Raw genomic sequence first — 10,729 nt, 5'->3', positions numbered from 1 at the left:
GTGTTCTGGTCAAATTGCTAGGTTCAAATCCCTCCATTATAATTGCTGGAAGTTAAAGTAATGCGTACTTAAACAAGATCTAATAACATAAACATGCATTGTTTGACGTTTATATTCAATCTTTGGTTTTGTTGTCGAATTTGTTTTGTGTTTTCATTTTCTGTACAGCGAATTACAGAATTAAAATGCATTTATTTTGTGTTAAGGATGAATGTCAAATAGGTTTTATTACATGTGCTTAAGAATTGTACAATAAAAGTAAAAAAATAACGTAAATGAACTTTTATTTATTACACTTTAATGAAATCAACCCCTTGGATAGGTGTCAACATAATATATACGCACCGTTCTTGAAGGCATTTTTGAACAGCTTACTACAGCCTGCAATATGCATATAATATGTGCTAATTAAAAACAAAGGTGTATCAAATAAATATATATTTATAACTTATTATTAGATATTTTGAAAGACCATATTATGAAAACGTTAGTATAGATGCACCAAAAAAAATTTGATTTAATGCATTATTATTTCGTAGCTTACTGATTGTTTCACTTTACAGTGTTATTGATAGCTTCTTCATACTATCGATAACGACCGCTTAATTATGATTTGAGTTTGTATTAATATACATTCACATCATTGCTGATTGCGAAAAAACTTACGGTCATTTGGTATCCCTTGCTTAGCTGAAAAAAATGAATATCTTTGAAAAATCAAAATATCAGTAAGGCCACACCAAATTAAGTTTCTGTTTTACGGATTTTTAAGAAAAAGAATTTTGTCGAGCGAGCGAAAAAATAATTAGAGTACTCTTTTTTCATTTTAAAGATACAGCGAAGCGACGAGAAACGAATATGGTAAAAATAATAATACTGCATTCTGAAGGCGAGCGAAAAGTTATACTTATAATTATTAAACTTCACATATGTGATGCAAATCACATTTTGCTCTGATGTATGCAGGTTTTGTAAGCATGTTGTTATTATTATCTATACAGGTACAGCATGGAATCATATCACCGTAGCAGTTGTTTAAAATTGAAAGAACACTCCACTTAGTGTACTGTTTTGTTGTTTAAAGAATGTCACACCACCTTGAATTGTAGTTTTTTTATACATTGTTACACACTGAGAAGTTGACACTAGGGAAAGATAGGTGTTTGTGGACCAGCAGTCTATGCGAGAGACCAAGGACACGAGGACATGTAATCTGAACATGGTTACAAGATCGAATAATCTTCTAATGTAAATTGAGTCGTCGAAACCTTATTAAATATATGTCGAGTTCACAGCATTTTACCTCAGAAGTCAGAAGTAGAGTACTAAAGGTCAACCGTCAATCACTGGACATCCAATCTTAAATTTTTCGACAGTTTGATTTATGGTCAAATCCTCAGGTACCTTTTTCACTCCGAATTATCAAATAAGATATGTTTACTGCCGTAATTGGTAAATTTAGCCGATCTAGTAAATTGTCTGACTGATGTCCAAACAAGCGGAAAATAGTATGAACTGCGTGAATGAGATCGCCAAAACAGCACCTTACTTATATATTCATTCCACAGCCGTTCTGGGCGGTGTCCGTTATTACACCATGTATTAGAAATATATTTCCGAACACAAAACCGGTTAAAGTTTATAAATATGCGTTTACATAACAACCTATCCAATTATTTTTTGCAAAATCATACGTATAGCCTTTAATCATAACAATATCATAAGTATACATAGTATATGTAAAAGTGTTAATAAAGGGGTACTAATATGAGTATAAGGATGTGCATTAAAGCTGCACTCCCACAGATATACTATTTTTATTTTTTGTCTTGGAAAGAGCAAATTCTTGCGTAAATATCTGCAACCCAATGATATAAGATTGCTAACAAAAAAATCAGATCGTAGAATTTCATATTTCCGTTCCGTTCGTTTTATGATTTAAACCGTTACTAACGGTTTAAGAGAAATGCAAAGAAAAACATCATTTTTTTTTTAAATTAAATGTAAAAATCTGCGATCTACTTTTTGTCAGCACTCTTATATAAATGGCTTCCATGGATTTTTGCAAAAATTGGCTCGTTCCAAGACAAAAATAAAAGTTGTCAAAACGTTCAATTTGTGAGAGTGCAGCTTTAACGTATGTCGTTGTTTAGAAATTATCCCACATGCATTCCCATTTATAGCGTGTTCATATTATAGAGGCAATATGAAGTTCACGTTGCTGGTTTTGTATTTTATACCTAGTTTCCACATTATTTTTTATATCGATATACACACAATTATTATGATAACTTACGATTTTTCTGTTTATTTTTCTTGGCTGGAATAAAAAAAATAATACAAACAGTCAAAAGACCAGTTTATTACTGTTCTTGAATTTTTTTGCAATTGATTTTAAAATCAGAGCCCAATGTAATTCAAATTTAGAAGTCGTTATCAACGAATTTGAAATGACGTCACATACCTTCGGAACATGTGCACAACAATTCCACCACAAACGATAACACCAACCATCGTGTTGTCTTCATAGCTGTTTGCAGAATAAAAAGTGTATTTGTAATTTTAAAATACAAATGGTACTGAAAAATTGTATTGCGACACAAAACTGAACCCACCTTCCTTTACAAAATGTCGTATAGGCCTTCCGCAAGTTGTTGCAGCATTTGTTTCATCTCCCGATTTAGGTTCCTTATATCTTGGACGATATTGGCTTATAGAAAAATCAAAGCGCTTGAAGCGCTGAAAGGCTTTCGGTCAGCTACTTTTTGTGAGTATGGTTATGTAATTGTAAACCATACTAATATAAACATATAAATATAGTTTATGCATGCTCATAAAGTCTTGCGAAATAACGTATGAAATTTACGCTGATGCTCATTTTATTTAAACCATGGAGTATTCAACACTTAAAATACCCATTTGATGTGTGGGAAAACCATGGAGTATTCAACACTTAAAATACCCATTTGATGTGTGGGAAAACCATGGAGTATTCAACACTTAAAATACTCATTTGATGTGTTGGAAAACCATGGAGTATTCAACACTTAAAATACCCATTTGATATGTGGGGAAACCATGGAGCATTCAACACTTAAAATACCCATTTGATGTGTGGGAAAACCATGGAGTATTCAACACTTAAAATACCCATTTGATGTGTGGGAAAACCCAAATAACTAAAAAGGTGTGGCGTAATACTGAATTGTGTATGGAACCTTATTTTGAACTTTGGTTTCGTAAACAATGCATATCCACGAACAAAGCTGTTAAGCATTATTGGTAAATTCTACTCTTCACTTCAATCAAGACGTATTTAATTTACTTCCAGGAAATGCCCGCTAACCAAAATGCAACGAACAAAATGCATTTAACTGTTAATGAATGTTATGTTTAAGGTCTCTTTCTATTAAACAGGATCTCTGCGCAAAATTCCTCTTGATCGAATCACTCACATACTATTTATTCCTTGCAAATCTTAAAATTGCCCTCAACCTATGTCACTCGTGGACATAATTAACATATTTATATCAGCGGTTTATAAATATGCATATGCAACATGCTCAAGACCCTTGGCCTAAGTCATTGAGACAACTGAGCAATATTCACACAGTTTTCGTTCCATTCGGCATTACATGGCTGTACCCACGAAACATAACAGAGTGAAAGCCTGTCAACGCCTGTCAAGTGCTTCGATTTTAATAGTAAAAGTGTATAATATGCATAATGTAATGGTTGAAGGTTGTTATTATGTACTTACACAAAAAGATGGTTTTATGCGATACAACCCCATAACAATTTTGTTTGTTTAAGTACATACAAACAATCTCAATAAAAAACTTTTCAAGTAAAAGCCGATTTAAGTCTATTTTTAACATAGCAGCTACTTAAATAAATTCATTTCAATCACCGAAATAATAATATAATTTCATTTAAAACATCTTGGTTTGATATCTTACGACCAATGAGCATTTAATTACACCTTCAATACGACCAGTGTTTTTTTACGGTTTTACCGAGTTTTCCGGGTTAATATGAGGGGAATAAATCTGTCCGAATCCGATGACACCGATTCTTTATAAACCAATCTCCCACCGCGGCCTTAATGTAAACACAGACGATTTAACGTTGATTCATTACGCGAAATCATGAAACTCTTGCGTATTCTCCTTTTCATAAAGCGTTTTATAGCTCGTCGATTTTTAAATAGTTGCGTTTTATATTATTAAAATAATGTAAATACGCAAAAACCTAGATTATTTGCACAATAGTGCCGGGACAACATATTACGCATACAGCGCTAACAGCGCTATCCTTGGCAAGCTACTCATGCAGAACGCAGGCGTAGCTATTAGAGCAAATTGATTATGTAAATAATGTCGATGACCACCGCAGTTCTAACAACAAGGGGGTTGATACGCGCGTGCGCACAATCAATGTTGAAAACGATATGCCGATCTGCTTATGGTAGAATTCAGTTAACATTCATTTAACATTCCAGATTCTATCTAAACCGAATAGAAATATTATTTTCCTTAAATTGAGATTACCCCTTAATCATGATGCGGATACGATTATTTGAAAAAGCGTAAATATGAATGTTCGTAGAGGATTCCTGATATTTTGCAAATAAAATCTGTCGCATAGCAATCAAAAATATTTTTGGACATAAGTCATCATACAGAAAAAGATTAGTCTAACATTAAAGGATACAGACGATGTTGTTGTTTATTTTTGTCTATTAAAAATAGCTACATTATGTGAACGTGACGGTGAGATGTTACGGGTAAGAATTGGACAACTGGCGCCTGGTTGATCCTAAACAATCCAGATTAGCGGCGCATTAATTTATAATGCATGTCACATTTGCATATGAGTTCCTCGAAGGCGATTATATGAAGTCCTTAAAAATGGCATACCGCAATTAATGGTGCATATGTTCCAACTTCGTTTGGCTACAAATCCTTTTATATCGTTTATGAAGGCAGCTGACACATGTTTATAAGCTAAATGCATCAACGCTTGAAAACATTTTCTCGATGAAAACGTGAGTATTTGAAAGGAAAACGGGTCTTAAAACTTAGGTTAAGTAAAACAGGTAAGACGGGAACAAATATAGTTAGACGATAAAAGAAAAGAAACATGACGACTGGTATAGTCCGCACTAAATGTTGATTTGTTTACAAATATTTATCGGATTAGCCCATACAGCAAAATAGGGATTTTGTGTTTAAATGGTTCCTTAATTATGTCATAAAAGTTAAGCTGGTATGGTTATGCGGTAAGAGTATGGGTTTTAAGACAACCAAACCCTTTGGTTAAAATCCCAGTTCCGACTTTGACTTGTTTTTTTATTAGTTATTTCATCTGGCTTTTGCTTAATGCCTTTGTAAATCAGACGATTGATTTTGATTGCTATTGTTTACAACTGTTTTGTGTTAAATATGATTTTTGAATTGTGTGATAAAACAAAGTATTTCTTTTTCGTCTGTATCTAGTTTCTGGAATCTTTACTAATGACAAGAAAACAATCAAATTAAAGTTGACGAACTTTTTAAGAATATCTTGTTTGTTTCGTTGCTTTCCTTCGATCGATCTATTTGAAAGAAATTCTACTCTCTACTTGGAGAGAAATTTGAATACTGACCATCACGTCAAGTCAAGGCAACATTTGTTGGCGGATTCCATGTACCATTTAATACATAAGCTATGTATAGATTTTTACCGACAGAAGTTAATGCACAACCATTCAATCCCAACTAAATATCGACCTGCAAGAATAGTCATCCTTGTGAAAAAATCAGGTCCCAGTATCACGAAAGAACTCAAACCCAACCTCAAACTCAAAGTTTGACTTGAGACATTTTTTTACTCAGTTGAGATCCGACTCAATTTGGTGATCACGAAATAATTTGAGACCGTTCTCAGCCGAGTTTTAAACTCAGTCTCAACTTTATTGATCCGCATTCGCGTGAGCGGTTATTTTCCGCTAAATACTCCTCAACTGGAAGATGAACCGCGAGCTTATATCAACATCGAGCGTCAGTGGCCAAAATGAACGATTGAAGAAAAGCTCAAATAATTGGACTGATTCAGAGAGGCACGCCGCTCTGTCAACAATATTGAATCAACATGATTCACTCTTTGGGAAGTTGGGAAAGCCTCTCTCGGAAATAAGGCCAAGGCGTCCAAATGTGATGAAATCGTAATGGAGATATATTCGTAAGTCACAAGTGTTATATGATTCATGGTGTTTATTTTCACTTTGTTTCTAAGTTCAACTTTTCCTATTGTAAATGTGTTTAAAATATAAAACTAGTACAATTGTTTAATATTTTCTGATGCTTCTGAAATAGTTTATGTATGTATTTATGTATGAAATAGTTTATAAATATACATTGTATATTGTATTCCTTGAAATTAGTGCAACTTCTCAGATTCAAAAGCAGTATATAAACTTGTGTCTATTTTCAATATACACTATTTTGTGACAACTAAAGCTCATGCCTCACATAATTTTGTTAAATGGTTTACATTTGTATACTGTCTTTCAGTACATGTTGTACTCATACTTCAGCTATTGTGGTACACGCAGAACTGTCGAAGAGGTCCGGAAGATGTACCAGAACTCAAAGCAACGGGGTAAATCGGTGTTTAACTGAACATTGAAGCGTAAGGAGAGTGAGATTTTTTGTGAAAACTGAAATGAGTTTTGACTTAAAATGAGTCCTGTTTTGAGTTCATTCTTTGAGACTGAGTCAGAGATTTGTCTTAAGTTATTTCGTGATACTGGGGCCAGAAGTTCCTGTGAAATCATCCTGAACAGTGATGCCAGTCCACGTTTATACATCCAAATTCCAAACCAAGAACCTTTTCAATACGCAATTAATGTTTCCCAGTATCGACTGAATTTGCCGATACAAGAAGTGTTCGGATGTTAAGCATTTGATTGCACAAAGTAGGGCAGCTGGACAAATCCTTATCGTATGATCTTATGTCAAGTACGGAAAACCGATAAGGGGTGTTTGACCACACAGTCAAAATAATGTTGGATGTTTTGTCCACAATTTCAAAATATTGTTGGATCTTTTGTCCTACTGACATTGGATGTTTATCAACGGTGTGTTTTGTTCTAATTTCAAAAGTAGGTTACCACACTGTGTCATTCTAAGGCAAACTATTGTGAATTGGTTATGACGTAAACAATAATTCATGAACATGTCTTGTTGTTTTATGTGCCTATTTGTAAAGGTAAGAAAACCCTTATTCGGGTTTTCATAGCCTCCACTGCTAAAGTATTATGTTTATAGTCTTTGTTGATGCTGTCAAAATGATGATTGATCATCAAAATCATAAATAGCCCTACCCCTATCGTTTTAAACTTTGAAAAAAATGGTATATGGAACAAAAATATAAAGCCGTCGGTTTCCCCTGTCTAAAGATCGATAGCAAAGTGTAAAACAGTTTGAAGACTTTCCAGCAGTTTTCTCATTATTTCAGCATTTGTTTAAATGCACATGGCAATTGTATGATATTTGCCTTCACCATTTCAATTATTTTACATCAAAGCATCGTATTTTATCAAGAATTTTGCACGTAACTTTTGAATTCGACTATGAAGTGCTCTGCCCTCTAAGTATTGCTTTAGAGACAGAATTTATTAATATCTAACTGGGTTCGTACTGTGAACGGTACTTGTGTATACTGGGTATCTATCAAAATAATGATCTTATTTGCTGTTTTTACTTATATCCTTGTGCCTAAAATGTACAAGGGATCTTAGTTAACCTAAAGATATTGGGCTTGTTTCTATTGTTCATATTATATTGTATATTTGCAATGACGATAACAACCATTCATGATCTTGCCTGTCTATACACGAAACTGTGTCTGTGTGCTGCGTTCGAAAACGTACATACTGAATATAAACACGAAGAAACAAAGAAGAAAGAGACCAGTTAATGGTAGTTTATGCCTTTATATCGTGAAGCATTATCCATTAGAACAACATTTTACAGCATAACGCCAGAAAATGTGACGAAGCCTGAGCCGCCGTAGACTTGGGCATCAGACTGGTGAAACTCCTCCACCCAAACCAAATCCCCGGCATCCAGTTCAAGAATGGCAACGTTTCCTCCTTGTGTGTCGTGATACGTACTGACTGAATCTGCGACGGCGCCGTTAATGACCACTCCGTTCTTTTTTAGCTCCACCCACGCCTGACCCGTTGTTCCCTGCAACAAATTATTGAAGACCATTAACCTGGTATTCTGGTTATCATGGTAAATACCACAAGATGATAAATTATATTTCAGATCAAGTAGACAGACGTTGGATCGATGTTGAACGAATTAACAATTACCCTGCCTTTTTAACAGGCATGTTTTCGAGAAAATTGCTCAAATAAGTATAGTTATCGAGTACATGTTTAAAAATGATTAAATAGAAATATTTCATTGAAAGGATTTGAAAACATATAATGATATAATCCTTTTTTAGATTTTTGCTAGTAATTTAAATGGATCCCCGACCCCATTCCACACTGGAAATAAAGTAGTTGGCTCCAAAAAGAGAATTAAGAATGATAAAAAATATGCGTGAGGATGTCTTTTTCGTAGCTACAGTTTATTAAATGAAGATTGTCTTCGTTTGTCTTGATTCACGTTTACAAACAGTATTTAAAGGTCTAGTTTCCTAGCAACATTCTTTGACATAAATTTTTGAAATTATTGATATTTCAGATATAATATCACTTTTTTACCTTTATTGAAATCCGTTACCACTGCAACTAACATTATTACCTTGCCAACAAAGTAGGCAAACAGATGTAGTCCGGCCTCCACGCATGTGAATACGCCAGTGTGAACGCTGTAAGCATCTCCAGTGTTTAACAGCACTTTGTTGAAAATCAGCTTCTGGCCTACGCCAATGTGGCCTTGAGTATGGTCAAGTCTTGTTGAAAAGGCGATACGTCCTGATTGACGCTTTTCTGTCAAAGTTGAAATTACGGTAGTTTTTAGGACTTGATGTTGTAATATTACCTGCATTATCATAGCAATACATATTTACAAAGGTTATAAAAATATACAAATAATACAATGAAAGAAGCAGGGTTACTACGCGCAGTATGCAAACATTAGTGAAGCGGCCAAACAGATAGTAAATCTGAGACACAAATTGTCAAAACTAGCCAAGGCAGACTACACCATGCATGAGCATATCTTTATTAAAGTGACACTCGTATTTAAAATACATACATACACATGTATAACACACACAAATTTTGAGTGATAAGCCTTTAAATTATTACTAAATAATGCATTGATGGAAAATTATAATAATTGATAACAAGGTTGTAACTGTGTATTTAATAGCTGAAAACGCAAAAATATTTAATGGTTAGTAAGTGCAATATTAACGATCGGTGAGTACTTAAATATTTACTGTGATAACTATCAACTCATAAGGTAGAAATACCGTGTTCTCTTTCAAAAAGTATCTTTCATAATAATCATTGTTTCCGATATGCACTCATTCTTTTCGGTAAATTAAAACAATGTGTATTAACTGTGGCCCATCTTATTCGGGAGGAAGTGTGCATCTTTAAATAATGTTCGGGTTACCGCCAATGAACAGTCCGCGCAACAGGTGTCAACTGGAGTTATAGGGTACTTAACTTATCTCTTGTGCCAACAAAACAAAGACAGTGTTGTCATTTGTTAAAGCAAAAATGCACAATATAGTCGAACCCTGTTAGCCCGAACTCGCTTGGCTCGAATTTCTCGTTGACTCAAACTGAATGTAAAGGACCCGTTCTTTTATACTGAAGGGAAGCATTCCCGTCTTGCTCAAACTCCACGAGCCTCGAGGCATTTTCGCAGGTCCCTGGGAGTTTGAGTTTGTGGTCCGACTATTAGTTGCCTAAGTCGGTGTCACAAAGGGCCTTTTCACATTTAGTGCTCGAAATATTACAATAAATATCACTTACCGATTTTTTTATCAGACGTTTTGAGCTCGTTGATTTCTTGTTCAAGCTTTGCGTTGTGTTCCTTCAATGAGTTAATTTCGTCTTGAAGAATAGAAAACTTTTCATCTGTTGTAAGACTCCTAACGGTTGCCAACAATAACGCGAAAATAAGCAGCACGTACATGCTTGAACCTTTGCTGTATAAAACTATAATTATACTAGAAGTCGACCTAGTTTCTTTTAGACTTCAGAGATAAGAGCGACATTGTTGCTCGTTCTATTAACGTCGTACATATTTTCATGATTAACACTGGCATGTATATTACTTTTACTAATATAAAAAAACTGTTCCATATATATCACAGAACATGAAACAACTCAAACTCGAATGAATGCATGTATAATGATGCCTTAGACGTATCTAGTGTTATACTTTGAACTATAAGATGCATACATGCATACATACACACTAAATAACGCTTCATGAGTTGAAATTGTAGGCGAATGTTGGATTAAGTATCATAAACGACCATAATAGAGGAAGTGGATGGACAACATATATAAAACAGAAAGTAGAACATTACAAAATTAAATTAAAACATGCATATGTTAAATACATGTTACATGTTATATGTAACTATAAGTAACTGATGTTGCTGTCGTATAAATTCTAAATAATCATTGACGGTATAAAAGTAAGATCATTCTTGAGACAACGTTCGTCAACTTTGACCTGTATATTTGCCTTCATTTGTCAAAAAT

At 34.2% G+C, this 10,729-nt stretch overlaps 1 protein-coding gene across 1 annotated transcript; it reads right to left on the bottom strand.

Annotated features, from left to right (window-relative positions):
- Nucleotides 1-7,979: 7,979 nt before the first annotated feature.
- LOC128242304 (complement C1q-like protein 4) lies at nt 7,980-10,160 on the bottom strand. Its single transcript, XM_052959400.1, has 3 exons — nt 9,989-10,160; nt 8,802-8,989; nt 7,980-8,234 (listed from the first exon to the last, which is right to left on the bottom strand). Exons 1-3 carry the CDS (start codon nt 10,149-10,151, stop codon nt 8,013-8,015), a joined length of 573 nt encoding a protein of 190 aa, XP_052815360.1. The 5' UTR covers nt 10,152-10,160; the 3' UTR covers nt 7,980-8,012.
- Nucleotides 10,161-10,729: the final 569 nt, after the last annotated feature.

The sequence above is a fragment of the Mya arenaria genome, chromosome 8 (assembly GCF_026914265.1).
Source record: "Mya arenaria isolate MELC-2E11 chromosome 8, ASM2691426v1".
NCBI lineage: Eukaryota > Metazoa > Mollusca > Bivalvia > Myida > Myidae > Mya > Mya arenaria.
Note: the sequence above shows the minus strand (reverse complement) of the source record. Positions and strands in the feature narration are given on the sequence as shown.